The sequence below is a fragment of the Ceratosolen solmsi genome, unplaced genomic scaffold, assembly GCF_000503995.2.
Source record: "Ceratosolen solmsi marchali unplaced genomic scaffold, CerSol_1.0 scaffold11, whole genome shotgun sequence".
Taxonomy (NCBI): domain Eukaryota; kingdom Metazoa; phylum Arthropoda; class Insecta; order Hymenoptera; family Agaonidae; genus Ceratosolen; species Ceratosolen solmsi.
This window is the reverse complement of record NW_011948416.1, coordinates 4,034,305-4,056,290: the sequence shown is the minus strand read 5'-3', so window position 1 is coordinate 4,056,290 and position 21,986 is coordinate 4,034,305. Positions and strand designations below refer to the sequence as shown.

At 30.3% G+C, this 21,986-nt stretch overlaps 1 protein-coding gene across 1 annotated transcript in view; it reads right to left on the bottom strand.

Moving 5' to 3' along the window:
- Window positions 1-165: 165 nt before the first annotated feature.
- Window positions 166-21,986, bottom strand: part of gek (serine/threonine-protein kinase gek) — a 29,699-nt gene continuing 7,878 nt past the window's right edge. Inside the window, exons 9-29 of the mRNA XM_011495713.1 lie at window positions 21,716-21,930; window positions 21,411-21,620; window positions 20,758-21,163; window positions 19,860-20,247; window positions 18,571-18,806; window positions 17,580-17,686; window positions 14,249-14,518; window positions 9,939-10,102; window positions 8,685-8,943; window positions 7,595-7,878; window positions 6,012-6,155; window positions 5,758-5,899; window positions 4,956-5,197; window positions 4,671-4,851; window positions 4,281-4,469; window positions 3,979-4,164; window positions 3,459-3,640; window positions 2,950-3,048; window positions 2,664-2,787; window positions 2,362-2,519; window positions 166-661 (exon numbers count right to left, since the gene is read on the bottom strand). Of these exons, the coding sequence (XP_011494015.1) occupies window positions 548-661; window positions 2,362-2,519; window positions 2,664-2,787; window positions 2,950-3,048; window positions 3,459-3,640; window positions 3,979-4,164; window positions 4,281-4,469; window positions 4,671-4,851; window positions 4,956-5,197; window positions 5,758-5,899; window positions 6,012-6,155; window positions 7,595-7,878; window positions 8,685-8,943; window positions 9,939-10,102; window positions 14,249-14,518; window positions 17,580-17,686; window positions 18,571-18,806; window positions 19,860-20,247; window positions 20,758-21,163; window positions 21,411-21,620; window positions 21,716-21,930 (4,300 nt within the window). The 3' untranslated portion in view covers window positions 166-547. The remainder of the gene's footprint in view (window positions 662-2,361; window positions 2,520-2,663; window positions 2,788-2,949; window positions 3,049-3,458; window positions 3,641-3,978; window positions 4,165-4,280; window positions 4,470-4,670; window positions 4,852-4,955; window positions 5,198-5,757; window positions 5,900-6,011; window positions 6,156-7,594; window positions 7,879-8,684; window positions 8,944-9,938; window positions 10,103-14,248; window positions 14,519-17,579; window positions 17,687-18,570; window positions 18,807-19,859; window positions 20,248-20,757; window positions 21,164-21,410; window positions 21,621-21,715; window positions 21,931-21,986) is intronic.

Here is a 21,986-nt window from a genome sequence, read left to right as displayed (position 1 = left end):
ATTCCCATCAACATTAAGGAACGCGTTGTTTGTTTGTTAGTTTATTCACAAATATGCGATTGTGTGCACGTGGGTGGATGAGTTTATGTTTCATATTAAATGGAATATAAGTTTAGATATATATATATATATATATATATATATATATATATATATATGTATATACTATACACGGACAATATAGTAAAATTTTTATTAAACTTGCAATTACAATTGCATCATCTTGCTCCTCTCTTCATCTTTCTTCGCTCATTCCTTATCCATTCGTATAATAAAAAATATGTATCAAGACTGTACATATAAGGTCAAAAAATTCTTATGGTAACTTTTCGGGTAAAAGGTCGTGTATATAACGCAATATATAAATCATCCTTTCAGAAAACGTTACCAGTGTTATATACCGCTCCTCTCCGTAATCGTCCGAAAGTTCGCTATTATTTAATTATTCATTGTGAGACGTAAGTGGTTGTTCTTATTTTCAATCGGGCGGCCAACGTAAAAGTATTGGGCCTTAGGCCGGTAACGGTGTTCCCTTTTTGCCGCAGTCTTAGGAGTCATAAGACGAAGATCCGTGGTCGTGCGCAGGACTCGGCGGTGTCGATGGATTCGAACTATTATTCGAGGCTATGGAGTGTCGTGGGCTACTTCCAGATACGTGCTCCTGTTGATTCAATGTTTACTCATTATAATTTACCATTTACAAATAGTCAGCTGCTTAATCCAATCAAATTGCTATTCAAATGCATTTTTTTTAACTTTTTTTTTTTTTTTTTTTTTTTTTTTTATAATTTTCTTTATTTAATGAACTTTACATATTTTTAATCTGAATGTAGGTGATTATTTAGCTTGTTGTACGAATAACTTGCTTCTTGTCTTATTAATAAATGAAAAATTGTCACGTTATTAATTCATTCGAATTTTCAGAAATTAAATACGTGCTATGCAAAATACTTAAAAATCTCCGTTTTCTGTAATTAAAAAAAGTGAATTATCAAATTTTCATTTCTAAACCTTATTTTCATGTTAGTTTTTCATAATCTAAAAAACAGTATTACAAGATCGGGCCAACGATGCGTTAAATTCATCATAATAACGTGTCACCCCAGCATTGACAATTGCAATTGTGTTAATTTTCAAAATATCCGTTTTCTCCTTTGCCTTATTTTATGCATTTAGCGTCGATTAATCTCTCGTTCGTTAATTAGCTATAAAAATGTGATTTATCCAGATAAGTGTGACCTAACAAACGACAGTATGATTACCGATTTCAGCATCGTGAAAATAACAAAAAATAAGTCACGATAATAACCGACTTAATAATAAAAATAAGTATTTTCAAGTAAATTAAACGCTCTAGTTAATTAATCTACTATGGTATTCGTTAAATGACACTTATTTTTATTTATGCAATCAAACACATCATCAAGATTTGCAAATATGTAATGTAGGCTTTTGTAAGATTCTTATTTTTTCTCAAGTAGTCGTTCAAGTATTAACATTTCATCGTTTCTCCATCTTATTATTTCGGAATCCCAATGAGCTCTTCAACATAGGAGATGGATTTGGCTAATAAAATGTTAGATAAAATCTTTTAATAAACAATGTGTTAGAATATTTATGTAAACAATGCAAATATTGTTTCTGTATGCTAAAAATCGGTTCACAATTACTACATTCCATTATTTACGTTTAAGTTCATTATTTTGCACAGTAACGGCCATATTTTATATCAAACCAGTACTAGTGTCGTTATATTGTACTTTTTTAATAATAAAATTATTCTTAACTTATGAATAACTACAATCTTATTATATTATGAAATTTCCTAATGATCCATCTTCAACATTACCCTCCGCAGACTATATTTTATTATTGTCTCTGTCTTCTTTAACTTCACGACTTTTCAATAATTTATCAAAATTATTACCTCAACTATTAGTTAAATTATTTGCTTGAATGATTAAGTCCAAGTTTTCGCGTAGTAACAAATTCAACTACGCTTTCCAACTTTCTTCCAATTAATTTTACACACGTGCAAATACCTTATGCTCTATATACATAAACTTTACAAAACTTTTAATAATTTTATAATTAATTTTTTTCCAATAATTATTGTTTGATTCGATAATTATCTGCTTTCATATCGTTTGCTCGATCAATATTTCTATTTCAGAACAAGTTCTGCGATTATTTAGAATTTATTTAGAAATTTTACAATTTCAATTAAACCTCGCACACTGTTCACGAAAATTTATCTAATACAAAATTTATTTATTGTATTATATGTAACGAAGTATTGACTAAAATTGCTAAATTTAAATTAACAAACGTAAACATTTTAGCGTTTAAAACTGATGTTACCTTATCTTGTAACGAAGCAATGCTCCCAAGAGAATGAGGTGTATGCGATCGTAAATGTAATGATTCCGAATCAACTTGGTCAACTGGAGTACGTGGCAGTGATGGTGGAGTAGCGGTTGGTCTTGGCGGTGCCGGTCCTCTTCTAGAAGATGTTGAACCTAATAAAGAAATAAAAAAAAATAAAAAAATACGCGCTTGACGATTCACTCATTTATTGATTAGACTGACGAGTGCAAAGGATATTAAAATTTTCCAATTAAAATGCAATAATTAAACTAACACAAAATATATAATACTTTTACCGTTATGTGGTGAGAATCCAGAATTTCTAGTCATATGTGAACTCAGTCGTCTTGTATCCGAAGGTGGATGTCTAGGTGGCAGTGGTGCTGGCTTATTTGGTGGTTGTACCGCCGAACCATAAACCTAGACAATCAAATGTGAAACGTTTAAATGTCAAATAAAGTAAGATTTAACGGCAGTATAAGAACATTTTACGCTTTTTTTTTTTTTTTTTTTTTTTTTTTTTTAATGTTTTTTTTTCTTTTTTTTTTTTTTTTTTTTTTTTTTTTTTCAAATGCTACTTACTCGTTGTTGATTACTATGAAAGTGTGAACTAGCATATGACCCTGAGAATTGTTGATCAGCCGTTTCTAAAGTTGTTGGTAAATCCAACAATCTTTGAATCTAATAAAAATAAAAATATAAAAAAGAAAATAATAGCATTAATGATTAAGCTTATTTAAATACTGAATAAATAATTAATTTTGACGATAGAATGTCGAGCGTTCGATAAAGTCTCATAATATTAAAAATTGTTCATTATTTATATTAATACGTTGTAATAGAATATAACAATATATAGTTGGAAAAGTTTTGAAAATATGATTAATTATTTGTTCCTCGAAATGAATTTGAATACCCATAAAAGGTAGTACGAAGTTGACAATGCGTTAATTACATTCGCATGAATAAATAAACACGCACGCGTACGTATGGATATTGGAAACGTAATTTATTATTAAAAATCAACAGAAATGAAATGAATTGAAAATACGGCCTTGTTATATATAAATATATAATTAAAGTATACATACTTGAATACCATTTCCAGGCCCCATATGAGTTATATGATTAAAGTTCGTTGGCGCTGATATCATTTTCGAGCGACGATCGGTTGGACGCGCGGCTCGATTACCCTCGCGTAGTGAAAATCTTCTTCGCGGTCTAGCCATAGGCCTGCCACTTGCATCTATCGTTGCCAGATTTAACAATTCGCCTTTAATGTATAATTTTACAAGATCAATTTTACTGGCAATGTGTATTGTGAAAATTCGTTGATGTTAAAGAAACGATCATTACAAAATAAAAGCGATTACAATGTGGATGTTCCATTGATATTGAATATAATTATTGGAAATTTTTGATGCTCGGATATTGTAATGACATATTTATTACAACGTCAGGCGAATTATCATTTAAATATCCTTAATTTCATCGTGAATTATGTTGAACGATAGGATTAAATCCATATTACAGTTTATAATTATTTTGTGCCAACGATATGTTGTATCGTATCGGATATGATATAATATTATATGATCATAATATACTTACGTTGGTGTAAATTACTCAGATATATAACATGTGGCATGTCGTTGATTATACACGTGGTAAGCGAACCCGATGTATTTAAGGGTTTGGCTTTCTTGACGTTTAGCGTTTGCAACCAATCGCCCGCTTGACAATCGAACACATCGATGTGCGTATCACTGTAAACCAAAAGATAGCCTTCGCAATAACCTAAAAGGACATTGCCACATTACCAATAATGCTCGTTGTTTTCATGAAAATATAATTATTCTCTCATAAAAGGTGAAACGAGGATAAAAATAAATCCAATGTTCAATTCAACTCACTAACTGCCGTTGGATAAGCCGTGTACATGATCTCTCTGTCTCGACTTTTTCTTCCCTGACTGTCAACATACACTGCTAATGAATAAAATGCTAATAAAAACTCTCCACTTTGTAACTCGATACATCTAAAGGCATCCAAAGCGTTGAATGTCAACAAATTTAAAAGCGCATTTTCTGGATGGACCAAAGCTGAAATAATGTGACGATTAATAATTGGCTTGAGAAAGAATCCATGCCGTTTGAATTGTTAAATGGTCGTTTACGGTGAATATTTCATCGCATTAATAATTTGAGGATTCAAAATCACAACCATCACCATTGAAATTTTCACAATGAAATGAATTTAAAAATTTTCTCTTTCCTTGTTACAGCTTATCTCGATATACTTACAAATAGGATGATGGTCTCCTAAAATACTGTATATAGAAAATCCGGAAGGATATCCGACGCAAAGACGACCTTCCGCGAGGATCTGCAACGTTTGTACATGACAAGGCAGCATCAGTTCACGAACGCGTTTGTGTCGTTGTTTTGTACGCGTTATTTCGTATATGATGACTTGAGAAGCATTCTGAAAGCATCATCGGCGTTATAATAATCATTAAGTGTCGCTCATTCATAAATTAAAATTTTAATTAATCCCAATAACCCTTAAGTACCATCAAAATGAGTCACCTGTTTCTTAATAGCCACGCACAAGCAGTAAGTCAAGGGATTACGCCGCATGACGCCAGTCGTCAATGTTATACATCCCTTAGTCTCCGCGACCTTGATCCACTCGACCTCGTCGCCGTCCAAGGCGCGAACCGGCACCAGGCGTACGTGCCGCTGCTTACCACTAAGTACAACGATCAGCTGCTCTTCCGTTACATACTCTAAGAGGAATATTTTCTTACCCTCGCCGACCCTCGCAATCTCTGAGGAATAAAATCGCACAAAATGCGAGTGTATTATTAGGTAGATCAGTTGCACGAAGAGCAATTTCACAAAATATATGCTCAATAAGAGCTTGCGACTATACATAATGCCAAACGCTACATTTAATAATTAATTAAGGACGTTGATGAGCCAATAACGTAGCTACCATTAATTTTCATACAAATACTTTCGTATTATCAATTGATAAAAGCGCATGGGCACGGCTTTTTCATGATTTTAAGCGTTAATACGACGACAAACTTCTTCATAAACAAACATCTTAAAAGAGATTTTAAGGTGAATTTAACCGACGCTTGTGCCGAACGACTATTACGGATGTGACTGCTAGGAGATTATTAATGCATTATTAATTCGGAAAATTAAATTTATAAAAGCGAAAAGGTCGCTCGACGCGCTTTATTGTTAAAATGAATTGCCACTCGTATTTTACAATTTACGCATTTCCAACGTTGCAATAGGAATGCCACACTATCCTAGAATTCCAATTAAGTGCTCGTATTAAAAGCATAAAGTGTTGAATTATGTAATAATTTCTTACCACTACGATCTAAATCTAAACAAAACAGGCCTTCCTCGGTGCCAATGACTAGACGATCTGGATCGATAATTGCCCCTGACAGCACGTTTTTAATGACAATTAGCGACAACGTGTTGTCCAACAACTCTTTAGCACGAAACATCTTTATAGATAATAAGATAAAAAGGGTTAATAATTGTTATTCTGGTTTGTCAGCGAGAATGGCATATTAAATATGGCATTAAGTACGAGTAAGATAAATTATGATATCATACGGTAGTATTAGGGAGATTATTCCTTTTCAAAATCCGATGGAGTTCGCTCAAGGCCACTACCCATTTAGCTTTTTCGCTCTCGGTATCGGCAAGCATTAACGTGTGATTCCGCAAACCAGGTGGTTCCAACAATGATGTTGTTATCTAGTATACAAACATAATTTTATGAGAGCAATAATTTCTTTTCGTTTCCTTCTTATTTAACATAAACTACACTGTTTTCATTGACTCTTTTCGCACCTTCGCGCAAATTCGAATAATACACACACACACACACACACACACACACACACACACACACACACACACACACACACACAGAGAGAGAGAGAGAGAGAGAGAGAGAGAGAGAGAGAGATTAAGCCACAAATTCGACAATAATCTATGTAATTTATTATTGCGTAATCGTTAAAATAATACCGTTACAATGGTACGTAATACTGATAAATATTCCCAATGAATTAAAATGCAAATTACCAAGCTTACGACTTATCGTATGTCATAATCAAACATTTCAAATATCATCAACTGAATCATCAGTTCATTCATCGAAAATTTTAAATAAAAGTGCATTTAGCATTTATTACTCATAAAAGTATTGTGTAGTATACCCTTAGGGGTTAATCGACATAATTAATTGGATTTTTGGAGACGAAATAGAGCTTTGTTTTGTTTGTAATTGTTGTTTTTAATATTACAGACGAGTTAAAAATCCATTTGATTTGTAGCGTTATTTGTTGTTTTGCTGTTGCTTAGTTAAAAAAATAGTAATAAAATAATAATACATAAATAAACAAAAAATAAAAAAAAAATTAATAAACATACAAGAGTTGTGAGTTTTTTTTAATCCTCTTAGAAAGAAGATACCGTTGTTTTTAAAAAGTATTAATTACAGTTTTGCGTGAAAACTATTCAAGTATTTTCCTCCTTTCAAAGCTATTGCAAAACATATTTAATCATACAACATCTAAAGCTTGGATAAGAATTTTATCGATAAGAGATTTTGCGTTTGTAACATTATCTTGTAATCTGTGCAATTATTCTTGCCAAAAGCATATAATAATAATAACAATAATAATAACAATAATAACAATAATAACAATAACAATAACAATAACAATAACAATAATAACAATAATTATTAACAAGTATTACCGCAAGAGTAACAACAATATTTACTTATTAAAATTTATTATTATTATTATTATTATTATTATTATTATTATTATTATTATTATTATTATTAATTATTAAAATTCTTTCGTTATTTTCAAACATCGGCATTTTCTTACGACAATTATTCTTTATTCGAGAAGAGATAGTTGTTTCATTTATATCGCTGTCCTCGTGCGAAAGCATAATTTTACATTTCAGCCTACATTCGAGACCGTGAGAAGCCAGCCCATTGTAATGGCACACGCGATTCCCAATGAATGGCAAACAGAATCGAACGAGGATAGCGAGTGTCTCCGCGAGTCCGTTAAAATAAGCGTGCTGCTGTTGTGTAAAGTTTGGCGTGGTCGGGGGTTTGGAAGGTGGGGGATTGGGGGCGGAGCGGTACTTCCGTGAGGCTTACTACTTACCCTAAATATACACGGAATGTCCTTTTTGGTCGCGTGTATGACGTCGGAGTCGCGTACGGAGCTGACGCTGAACTCTTCGTCTCGCATGTCAAGTACCTGGGATACGTAGACCGACGGCATGGCATTGCGATCGGAGAGATCGTAGAGGAACAATTTGAAGTCACAGACAACCACAAACTGGCGCACCCAACCTTTCTTTACGCCGCCCATTTTTGGCACTTTGACGTAGCCCTCGTAGGCAGTGCCGATGCCACGAGTCGGGTCGATCCCCAGCGGTCGTTTTGCTGAACAAGCACATTAAACGGTTCGATCGATCAACTCGACCACACTCGAATCTCCCACTATATTTATCTTCAATTATTCGCTTTCAACGTTACTTTCCTTCGTCACATTAAATTAATAACTCATTAATAATTGCTGGCTTGAGCATATTTGCATGGCTCTAATGAATTGCTTCATCGTAAAATCATCGTAAGCTTATCATCGGATTCGTCATCGTCTCCCTTCGTTTATAAGTTTATAAGGCACGCGCGTTCCAGTAGTGGTAACAAGTGAATATTTTTCATTTTCAAGCAATCGACGTCGATTCCCTCGAACAACGCGATTTTTTTCATTACCGATTAACATTAAAATAATCTTTAAGATTTTTATTGTGAATATATGCTGTAATGTTGAAATTTTGTATCGCGAGTCATTCGGATAATTCATTAGATCAAAAGCATTATTTCACGCGATCTCTATCTATGGCAATTTATTTTGTTTTTAAACTTTGCTTTTAAATCATAAGAGATGACCCATAAATGTACGGCTACGACAAGATTTGCATCAAAATGAGTTTAAAAAAAAAAAAGTTAAAAAATGGATGTTTTATTTTATGTTTAATCCAAGCTAAGGCAATAATTGTAGGCGATAATTGCCATTATTACAATCACATCGAACATTCTATTTTATCATTATTTATTTTTCCTAAAATATCGTCGAGTGTAAGGGGGTGGTGAGCGGTGGAGAGACAGAGGTCGCAAAGACTTAATAAAGTGTATAACTGATAAGGTGAAATACGAGTGAAAATCGGTCGATCGGTTGGTCTTACTTTGATCGTGAGGAACTGGACAGACGGAGGGCACTTTGTCGCAACATTGCACGTGACAAGCGAAGCCGCAGACCTCGCAAACGACACCTTGCCTGATGACGCCAACCATGAGTGACGTGCAATGATTGCACTTGGTCGGCCCGGAGAATGTCCGCACCAGGAACTGATGCGACTTTGGCTTTGGCTGTAGATTTGTGTGACCTTGCGAGACTGCGGACGATTTGCTCAGGAGCTCGTGGGATAATGGAGAAGTCGGGTCCTGAATATACGGTTGTTTAATCAAATTGCCCGTTGCAATCGTTGATGAAAAGCAGACAGGAACTTTTAAACGCAGTGATTAAAGCGTTTGAAGGTTCCTGTAGATGTTATAATAATATTACTATCGCAATGTCGGCATTTGTATATTAACTGAATTTCACTTGATAAATCAACATTTGAGTTAATTTAAGGGCAACAATAATATCAAATATTTCCATTTCTTTACAATAGAATTACAGTTTTCGTGAAAAATAGTAGATTAATGTAGCGTTTAAAATTACAATCCATTCCGTTGTTTCAGTCAAAGACAATAATTTACATTTCTATTGTTTATCAAAATGTGGTTTTTATTATTATTATTAAGCCTAAAGTTCATAAGAAATTGATTTTATTTTCCACTAAACTACGCTCGATTATCATCCAAGTACATACGGTGTGCCAAAATCGTATAAAAAAAAAAAAAAAAAAAAAAAAACAAAAAAAAAAAAAAAAAAAAAAAAAAAAAAAAAAAAAAAAAAAAAAAAAAAAAAAAAAAAAATCTAAAATATTCCATGTTCATAAAAAAAGCTTCTGTGAATCTTTAAAAACTTTAATTTAAGTTTATAAAAGTTTACATAAGTATGCTACGTTATTCTACACAACGATGTTGCAGTACTCTTCTCTAGTTGATTAATTAATTACATTACGTAACAATGATAAGAGAGCGGAAATAAGTATTCTTAATTTCAAAAAGCGAATGAAACTTTTCGTTTACCAATGTGCGTGTTCCTACCACACGGACCCCACCCTTTGTAAAGCTAAAATTATGTAAAATCTACACAAGCTCGTCTTATCTAATAAATAATAAGGAAGAATTTTTTTTTTTTAAGCACAAAGGAGCTCAATTTAGCTTCTAGTCCGATTAAATTGCGATTCGGGGAAAACACAAAGTTTTGCCGGAGATGAATGCGCAACAGTTGCGATAATTGTAACAACCTTCTTCAGGATTTTACTCACGATGCTAAGTTCGGAGAGGTTGCTCTTGCTACTGGTTATGCTGGGCGCGCGGTTGTCCTCGATGTCGCCCTCGACGCTGTCAACGCTGCCGTGGCGTGCGTTACCCGCAGTCTCCTTGAGGAAATGCTCGAGATACGACATCTGCGAGGTCGGTCTCTCCAAAACTGAAATTACGAATGAAACATTGGCGATCTGATGTGGATTGGCTAAGGACTTTCGCGCGCGCATTTAAAGGAGCATGTCACAAAATTTTGTTAGGCAACATTTCTTTGGTAAATAAAGTACAAAAATTAATTAATTAAATAATTAAATGAATAGAATAAAATAAAAATAATAATAATAATAATAATAAAAAGAAGAGGAGAAGGAAGTGTTAGGCAAATATGTCCATTCGCATGTGGATCGAACGTATTTATCGAGGTTAACTTGCTTTTTTCGTATTTGAAAAAGTATTCTGTATTTTCATTGGCAATAGATTTATCAACACTAGGCTCTTTATAAATATTGGACCTACGAAACCACTCCACTGCAACTATGCCACATTTTTTTATTACTTATTAAATCATAAAACTTGGTCATTAACATAACAATTAGAGATTACTTTCTTTATTAATAAACAATTTTTTTTATTATTTTATTATTTTTTTTTTTTTTTTTTTTTTTTTTTTTTTTTTTTACAAGCCGAGAAAGTCCACTTGTAGGCCGAAAAAATACAAAAAATGTCTACATGCTGAATATCTAACTACAGAATATCGATGCTAAAAAAATTATTCAAAGCTAATTTAAGAAAATTTTTATTTAAAATGCTGTAAAGTATGTGGTCAATATTCTCCTAGATTATTAAAGAATATAAATTAATTTTCATTCAAGAATATATTATCATTTTTCTCGTTCTCTCTCTCTCTCTCTCTCTCTCTCTCTCTCTCTCTCTCTCTCTTAATGTTGGCATTACAATAATCAATCCCTTCGGTTGAAAGAAAATCATTTAATATCGATATTGTATCAATGTATTTGAATAATGTTTAGCCGTAAGACTTTAGAATAGTAAATAAGCAGTTCTCAGCAATAAAGCACAGCCTGTCGAGGTAATTTTTATATAAACAATTCTCTTATTAAAGATAATTACTAATAAATAATAATAATAATACTAATAAGATAATTAATAATTAATACGCTGCAAAATTTAATCGGACTTTTGAAAAACATACTCGAACAAAACCGCAAAAATAAATAAATAATAACATTGAATATTATTTTATAGAATAGTTGTATAAAATCATTTTTGTTGTTGTTGTTGTTTTTTAATTTTATATAAACTAAATAAATACAAGCTTTTGCTAAGTGTCATAAGAAATTATTAAAATTTTATGCTTTTAGATGCTTTACGAAACTTTGGCTCAATAAAACAAACATAAAATGGCAGAGATTTCCGCTTTACCAACCTTGATGATAGTACAAAAACAAATCGCGCTAAATTTATTTCACTTTTACCATTTTCGCGAAATAATTCGGATCGCGCAAACATATCGTCGTATCGTAAAAATTGATCTTCCCATTAATGGTCTAAAGTTTATACATTAGAATTATAATTAATATCTACCAAGTATTATCGAAAGCAAATGAAGACCTTTCAAAAAACCGTCTTAGCATGTTTCGAAATTGACTGTAAATATTTCTTGTAATGTAAAACTACATTAATATTGACTTTGGGCATTTGTATACAACTTCAAAAATAGTTTAATACCTAATGTATATATAAAATTGAAGTTTAATTCTTACATTTTACATGCATTCAGAAGGCAAATGGACATTTATTTTTAGTAATGTATAAGAAATTTTTACATTATAACCTATACAACAAGATTAAAACGTTAAATAATTCTATTTATGAAAATGCCAAATACTAGTGTAAATTTCTATGCTACATAATTTAATACTTGTTTCCATACATTAACCACCATTGTCGTCTTATGAATTTTCCTTTATTTTATAACAATGCGTTTTAATTTAATTAAACATTTATTATTAATATTAAATTCAAAATACTTTAATACAATCGTCTCTTGCAATAGAATAATTGATATCTTTAAATACATTTTCTTTTCTATTCTTACGTTTAGCTTTAAGAATTTTTATTATTTCCATTGCATAAGAAAGAGCTTTAATTAAATTCGCCTAATTTAGTTCATAATAACGTTTATATAAATGCATAAAATCATTGTACAGTCGATAATGTTAATGAATTACCGACTAAGCTGTAAAGAATAAAAATTGATTCTATTAAATTACACAATCCGCTTTATAAAAATTGTTTGAAATATTTACCAAACGATCGACTCTATCTTAATATAGGCAAATTCAAGAATACAAAAAAAAAAAAAAAAAAAAAAAAAAAAAAAAAAAAAAAAAATAATAATAATAATAAATCAATACTGTTCAGTTGGTAAGAACGAATTTCCTGGTAAGTTTGAGTAAATAAAAACAAAACTCTGGATGCAATAAATGCATAAATCAAAATGGAAAAGTCTATTTTTCGTTTAAAAAAGTTTTTGTTATTAAATCGTACATCGTCGTAACTGTGGATTGTAAAACAAATATAAATAAATACTATAGTAATATTTAAACGATTTAAACAACAAAACACAACAGAGCTATGTTTCGGTAAATGTTAATTAAACATTATCCGAAAGGAGTCAGTCAATAAAGGAAATTAGATTAAATTATTTAAAAGCTTATATCTAATGAAAATTTGTACCTCGGTTGTACATATGGCTTAAGAACAATTGTTAATAACATGCGAATTAAGCAAATCATGCAGGCATAAATCAAACCACGCACTCAACGCACACGCACGCACTCAACGCACACAAGCGCACGGAAATAATAAACGCATATAAAAAAAAAAAAAAAAAAAAAAAAAAAAAAAAAAAATAATAATAATAATATGTAATTCACACCTTTGACTTTCATCGTAAGATTCGGAATAAACATAATGGTATTCAGATGATGTCAAAAGTAAAGAAAAACGTTCGTCATTAAAGCTGTATGTAGAAATGTACATGTACAAAGAGTAATGACACAACTTAAGATCATTGCGTATATGGAAATTTTCTTATCCGTCGAGAATATACTGAAAACATAGCGCTCTACAAAATTATATTTTTATTTTTAGAGAATAGTTATTGCGAATGTCAACAAGTGAATATCTTCATTCAGTAGGAGAAAACACGGAATATGAATATCACGCAGCCAATGTCGAGTCGATAATAGTAAACAATGTTATATCAAATTAAAATTTTATGAAATTTTCTCACTATCATTAAAAGAGAAATTATTGAAATTTAATATTTTAAAAAAGGCTTATAATATTTTTATTCCAAATATATATCAATTATTTTGTTGTGATTAATTGACTGTGATAAATCTTTATATTAAGGATATTATTGAGTACGTTAAGCTGCTACATTTTTATGAATAAAAATTAAACAGTTATCAAATGTTATTTAAAATTAATTAATTTATTAATCTATACCATTAACTATTGACATATACTATTAACAATAAATATCATTATAATGTTAAATATGTTTGTAAATTGGTAATTTTATAATCATTTATTGATGTCTAACATAATTCTTGTCAATACGAATATTCAAATTTTACATGTCATAATCATATAACTGAATAGTTAAAAAACAACAACAACAACAAAAATTAAATGATTTAATAAAAATGCGAAAATTCGAAAATTTAATTCAGTCTATAAGATGCTTTATTAAATTGAATTTCTTGCTTAAATTAAACATATTATTTATATAGAATAGAGTAAACTCTAAATGTATTTGTAGATGTTTTTTGGTTTTGCATCCTCTGATGATTTTTGAAAACTATACTGTGCATTGTGAAAATGCTTTAGTGGATGATATCGGTTGATAAAGTGAAATAAATGATTTTAACACGATTAACATAAAACGGACAATTGCATATGGTAACAAAAAGAGAAAAAAAAAAAAAAAAAAAAAAAATACGAGATTAGTTGATAATCACGAAGCAAAAAGAGCGCTTGTAGCTAATATGCACACCTTAGGATATAATTAAGGATATCAAACAAGAATCAAAAGAAAAAAAGGAGTAAAAACGAAGTAGTTCACAAGCTGACATTCAATAAAGATGAAAAGAGTGAGATGAGAGGGAGGGGCAGAGAGAGAGAGAGAGAGAGAGAGAGAGAGAGAGAGAGAGAGAAGGAAGGAAGGAAGGAAGAAGGGAAGGTGTGTCGTGACATTGTCTGTTGGGATGATATGAAGAATTACCAGGCGACAATACGCAGCTGAGGGCAGCGTCAACAACAATATCGCCATGAGCATCATCATCATCATCATCATCAACAGCAAGCCTAGTTAATAAGCTACTAGAGGCTGCGGCAGCTCGACGACTAGCGGGGCAAAGACGCATTACTGTGGGGGCCCGGCCCTGGACGACGACGACGCGCTGGGGTTCGGCGACGGCTCTCGCCGTCTTCGCCGCCCTCGCCGCCACACACGGGAGATACAGTTGTGCGGCGACTCTATGCAGCTGGTCGGCTGTCACAAATACAGTTTGATGATGAGCAACAAGAGGCCCCAGACGCAGCTCGTTACGCCAATAAATAGAGGCACTTTGCAGTCTAGAAAATCAGAATTGGACACCACAAAACCGGACATTCTTTATTCAATCTATCTTACTTCTCTTTTCGTTGTCTGTGTGATTTATTTATTTTTTTTAATTTCTTTTATTTATGTATTTATTCGAAAGGACGCATACACACATCACACACGCTACTTTCCTATCGGCGTAGCTTATCCCTCTCTTCGGCATATTTATTCTTATTTCGTTTATTTTCTTTAGTATCTCTTAGTTGACTTTCTTTTTTGTTTTTTTGTTTTTTCGCTTGTTTTTATTTTAAACTTTAAACAAACAACTAATTTGAATCATCCACGATATTTTATAAGTAGACGATGATGACGAAGATGATTTCATTTTGTATATAGTATTGATACTCCGTATATTTAATTCAATTCAGTTTGGAACACATAAAAAAAAGAAAAAACATGAAAAAAAAAAGAATCGATTTTTCACACTCATACTTAAACATATAGAAATATTACTTTTAATAAATTTTGTTAATAATTAAGGGATTTTCCTATTTGATCATTCAAGTATACCATAGAATGTAAATAGATTTTATAAATATTCTTATCTTGTTGCGTTAGCATCGTATCGTTTGTATGATAAAAAAAAAAAAAAATAATAATAATAATATTCGCGTTCGTAATGAAAGAATGTGTTAAAACATGGCTGCTACCCATTCATTCGTGAATAAATGATATTATATAAGCAGCATTGAAGTAATTCAACGTTACAAATGAATGAAAAATAGAAAAATGATAAAAATCATACGGTTGCCAGGGGCATATTTTATTATGATTGAAAAACTTGGGTAATTTAAAAACATTTTACTATACTTAAAAATACTCATAATTTTAATGAAATTATTAAATAATATTTCAGAAATAAATATGCATTCAATGCTATGATGTAGTATTATCATTTTTCAATGAGAAAAGGCAATAATGCCGAATATAATTTTGAAATCAATCAATCTACAGAATAATTTTTAAGAAACTATCGCGTTACTTATCTATTACTTTAAATACCTTATTCAGTTATGTTTTTATTCGTGTTAATTAAATGTCCTTTATTATGGATTAATATTATAAAATATAACATTTTGTGTGTTAGAAACTGCTTAATTCTAGATATTTGTTTTTAAGAATCGTTTAGGAATATATATATATATATATATATATATATATATATATATATATTATATACAATATATATATATATATATATATATATATATATTGTATGTAATATTTTTAGTTTAGAGTAATGTAGTATTGCCAGAGACGTAAGTAGGAAATTTTTGTGAGTGTTTGATGCGAGTTAATTGTACTTAATATCGTTACTCCAATCAAGCACATTTCTATTTCTCTATGATTCTTTAAAAAGTTTAACGAAAACAAAAATATATACATATAAATAAATAAATAAATAAATTTATATATATATATATATATATATATATATATATATGTGTGTGTTTGAAAATTGATTTATGTACATTTTTAATATACATATATATATATATATATATATATATATATATTGATTCGAGAATGAACGAAAAATAATAATAAAATTTTTTTAATTTTTATGAATTACTTGGCAGTTATTTTAAAAAGTATTAGTAGTGAAGCGATAAACTCAGAAACTTTTCGCTTTGAAATTAATGGGCAAATAATTGTGATTGTCTCTCGATGTAACCTGACATAAGTCGTTAGAATCAGCTGTTGTTCCCATCATTTGTTACGTGCACAACGATAAAATGTAATATTTGCGGAATTTCATGAAGTTTGGAATGTGTGTTCGACGTCCATCTCTAAATGTACATGCTTGACCCTACAAAGCAACGTTCAATTGTTGTTCCTTTGATATAAATATGATATAAATTTATGATATGTAGGATGGCGATATATAATTCTTATGTATACTGGTCACTTATGATACTTAACGTAGAGTAACGGCATGCCTATAAAAGATTCGTCATAAAGTTCTAGAAAATTCTCAGTTAAAGTTTTTATAAAAGAATTTTTATTATTTCAAAAGTTCAATCTTATCACAGATAGTATAAGCAGTAAAATTATACACATGCGCGATTTCACGTTACCATTAGAGAAAAAAAAAAGAGAAAATAAAAATGAAATGACAAGGAAAGGAAAAAAAAAATAGTAAAAAAAAGAAAGAAAGAAAATAGGAGGAGAGAAAATAGAAAAAAAGAAAGAAATAAAAAAATAATCAAAACGAATAAAGTGAAAAAATATTTTAAACGAGATGCGAAAAGTTAGATCTTTATAGAATATATTAATTGAATAGTATAAACTTTTATGTACAAACGATCATCGCACAAATAGAATATAATCACAATAATAAATTAACATATTGTGTAACAGCACTTATAAATTAGTGTTCTTGGTAATAACAAAGATTAATTTACTCTATGTTAGATGTAACTTTCGCATTCCCTTAAACGTATACAATGTGTGTGTGTGTGTGTCATGAACGGCCCGGAAGAACAAGTGTATTCTCCGTATATAATAAAAGGCGAGAATATGAATCACTCAAACTACTACGCATACAGTTAAAAAACTAGCAAGTATAAATAAACTTTATGATTTTCACTTTTTTTCGTACATACACGGCGATCGATTAGCATTGAATTGGTAGCCATGCGTATATTTTATTCAAAAATAATATCTCACTATTACATCGATCGTCTTCATGTAAATCATGAAACAAAATGAAAAGTGTAAATAAAATATTAAATTCAAAGTGAAAAGAGAATATTAATTTTAATGAAAATGTATCATCATTTTCTGAATAGCCCATGGCATAGATTAAAGTGTTTACATACTACAAATACAGCGTGAATAATTGCAGCCTGTATAACTACTATGGATATGAATTTCCCGTAAGATTGGGATCGTACTACGATTGAAGGACTTTCATCGCTGCTACTACTGTCAATTGGTTGGTACTTACAGCCGTCACCGGAATCTAGGCGGCTCTGTAGCTCTTTTATCTGTATTTCCTTGCGCTTCATCTCGTGTGATATTGAGTCCAGACGCTGTCGTAAATCTCGCAGTTCTCTACAATTATCAATGAATGATTGGGGTTAATTTTATTGACAAACTATTCATGCGAAACTTAAATCTACCTTCCCATTATAAGATTATTTATTTAAATTCATTCGCCTGAATTTCTTATTTAAACATCTTGATTACATTTGAGCCAATATTTTAATGGAAAACCGCAAAAATTGGGAAAATTTTTATTTGCACGTTAATAAGAAGGGGAAGGAGGAAGGAGGAATTAACGAATAGTTTTTTTTTTTTTTTTTTTTTTTTAAATATGACCATGAAATAATAATTACGATTTAATTGCTCGAATAAATTATGTTAGGCGTTTATATCTATAAATTATATATGTAAAACTTGACGTCGTACGTATAAATGTATTAAAATTTATTTTCAAACTTTAATTTCATTTATTGCCAAAGTGTCATTGCTATTTACATTAAAGGCAAATGCAATTTAAAGTTCATTCGAACTTGTTAAATGTGTTATTATAAATTGCACTTTAATCGATTTAACGGCTATCATAATAATAAAATTTTTCAATTATTCATGTCGTTCATTCATCCGTTTTAAGGGATTATTTGTAATGAGTAATGAGTTTGTAATATTGCTTACAATAAGTAAAATGAGTCGACATTTAAGACGCTATTCGTTTGTAAAATGTTTATACCATATACTTGTCTGTTGCTTCATTAATTTTGTTATTTTTTAAACCATCAAATATTTTGCAAAGTAAATGAATATTATCTAGAATCAAGTATTTTATCATTTTAATTTTACTCATACAATAGACTTAATTTTAATGATCTTGGGAATTAACAAGAATTTTGTTTATCATTATAAGTGAATTTTTAAAAAATTGTTAACTAAGAGCTTTAATACAACTTTTGACATACTTTTGTGCTGCTATAAGATCCGAACGCGTTTTCGTAAGTTCCTCGGATATTGCTTGTTTGGCTTGAATTTCACTTTGCAACGAACTTTGTAGATTTAGTAGCTCCATTTTGTCAAGTTTTTGTGAACGACGATTTCGCCAGTTCTTGTCGGTGATCGTAGAGCCACTACCAACGCCTCCTGCGCCACCCGAATGCTTGAGGAATTCAAGTTCCTCTGTCATCTTTGTTGCTAGAGCCTGAAAAATAATACAAAAATTTTACATTCTAATATTCTATGCGAATGAAAGTTAAATTTCTTCTTATCTTACATATTTTTAATACTTTTATAAGCTTTTATAATAAATACATAAATAAATAAATATATATATATATATATATATATAAATATTTGGACAAACCTTTAGAAACCCTTTTAAAAATTTACAAATTAATTCAATCAAAATTTTCATTAGAATTAAGGATTATTTAGATAAATGATTATATAACGTGCTTGTGGCAAAGCAACCAAACAATAAATAGTAAAATAATTTTATTACTCTATAATGTAAAATTCTATTCTCATAAAGCATTTTATCTTCTCTAATAAACTGTAATACAATATGAAATAAAAAATTATTTATATTAAGTTAATGAATATGAATTGTTCTCTTTATGGTACATTTTTAAATGCATGTAATATTTTATAAATGTTGATTCCAATCATTAGTTCATAATACAATTATGAATATACAATATTTTTATAACTAAAAGTATATATATATATATCCGTAAGAAAATATGTAGTACAAAAATTAAAAGAATGGAAATACTTACACAAGTTTGACAAACATTTGTCATACGTAATTATAGAGATATGAGTTTTAAAATTAATTAAATGTGGCATATAAAAGTCATGTAGTTTTGTAAAGCTAATAATTTCAGTAATTAGTAATGAAAATTGGAATGAAAATTATTTATATGAAAAAGCTAGCGCGTAATTGTAGAAATATCGTCTTGTATAATTTACATAATGAAAATTGAGTTAATCAGTAGTAGTACATCCAATATTTATTTGCATCTATATATGTAGCTACAGTTGAATCTTAAATTTCATAAAATTTCATCAAATCTATTTTATGCATATAGCAATGAACAACTAATTTACCTAAAGAACACGCAAATTGTTGTATTAAACATTCTGCAGTTATATGAAATAATTATTAAACTTTATTAAAGTGTTAATAAAATTAAAATAGTTAAGATGCTTGTAATTATATTTGTATGCTTATTTGTCTGAAAACAATGTTTACCTGCAAATATCCTCTAGCGTCCTTTTCATCGGAAACCCATTGAATTATTTCGGTGATTTGAGCTTCCCATTGGGCAATGGCCTCTTTCTTATTTCGCAATTCTTCATATTCATCTTCGAGCTGGCGCCGCTCACCCTGTATTCGATTTACGCTATCCGTTACTGAACCTAACTCTAACAGCAGTTTTTTATTTTCTTCCACGAGCATCATCTTTTCACGCTCATGCCTACGACTTAGTTCATTTATCGTTTCTTCACTATCAGTAATGTTCTCCAATCGGGCGTTTTCCAATTTTTCCTTGGTTATTTGAACCTCGCGTTCAAGCAGCTCTCGTCTAGTTTCAGCCTCGTGAAGTTGTTCTTGCAGTCCACGTGCTTCCACATTGAACCTAATTGTATAAATAAGTATAAAGGATATATGCAATTTATAAAAGAAAACATTCGCCTTCATATTAATATCTTATTACATATTATAATTATATATTTAAGCATAACACAATATTTGGCATTTTAATCGCTTATTATTCTAATATTTTATCTCATTCATTAATGTAAAGTGTATACTAATATTTACTTTGTTGCCTCGATGCTGTAACAGCTGCTTTTGAAGAAAGAATCATTATTAATACTTTATAGTTAATATCGATTACTATTAATAAGGCTTTGATGAGTGCATAAACTATATATATATATATATATATATATATATATATATATATATATATATAATAAATATAAATGAAAATATTAAATAAAAGACTGAGATTGTCTCAAGACACTGTATCCGTATTTTAAAAATATTTTCTATTAATTTACGTGAATAATATGTATTTTTTTATTTATCCAATGGATTTATAATTACAAGTATCTAAATATGTGATCAATAAATAATCACTCACCTGTTTTGTTGTTGATTAAGGCTCTCGTTGTACTGAACCTCCAACTTCTCAACTTCCGCTTTGAGTCGATTAATCTCTTGGGTCGCGAGAGCGTGATTTGCACTGGTATCATTGCCAATTGAACGCTGTCGAATTTTCTCCGTTTCCTCCTGCATCTGCTTACAGTACTCCTCGCTTCGCTCACGCAATTTGCGTTCTTTACTCGTTTCAGCCATCGCCTCCTCTACTCTTCCCTCCAGCTCCCGTCGCAGCTTTTCGGCTTTGCGAATGTCATGGCGGAGACTGTCAACTTTTTGCATTACCACTTCAAGTTCTTCTTCTTTATCGCGAACTTGACGGGAGAGTTTTTGCTTCTGCTGGCGAAGTTCCGAAAGCTTATCCGTCACTTCAGTGTACTCTTCCATGGCTGATTTTACGATAACGAAAAAATAAATTTAATTAATTTTTCTTATTATTATGTTTTAATATCCTTGTAATAAATATATTCATATAATTAGCAATTTAAATATAATTGTTAGTATTTAATTGCAATTGTTCAATATTGGTATTAGATAAAAAGATGTATTTCATAAAAGTTTACAAGCAATATAAATCATTCAATATGATATTATAGATTTGAATATTCAAGTTAAATATAAAATATCCGTAATTACCTAATTTTCTTTGTCCTAAGGCATCCTTAAGTTCTTTGTCTTGAAGTTTTAACCTTTCTAAAGCATCCACTTTATCTTTTATGGCTTCGTCTTTTTCAACGCGAAGAGCACGCACCAATTTTTCTAATTCACGTATTTTAATTAAATCACCATTATCTATTGCACGCAATTCTCGAGGCACTTCAAGCGATTTTAATTGAGATTCTAATTCTAGAGGACATAAAAACGATATTTTTTAATTTATTAATCAATCTTCAGAACTTATTTCATTATTCATTACGAAATTAACTACAAATATTACATACCGCAATTTCTTTTTGTAAGTATATTGATTTCATCTTGAAGTTTTCTTGTAGCAATATTGGAATCTGGAGATATAGTTGGTGGAGTATGACTGGTACTCATTTGATTTTTTAATTCTGCAACGGTTTGTGCCAATTGTGCATTTTCTTCTTCTAGTATCTTTAAGTTTTTCTCTCTTTGAGTATAACATGGTAAAATACTCAAATCTGATATACAACTGTAAATAATATTGATACATTAATTTATTTATTAGTAAAATTTCATAGCAGGAAT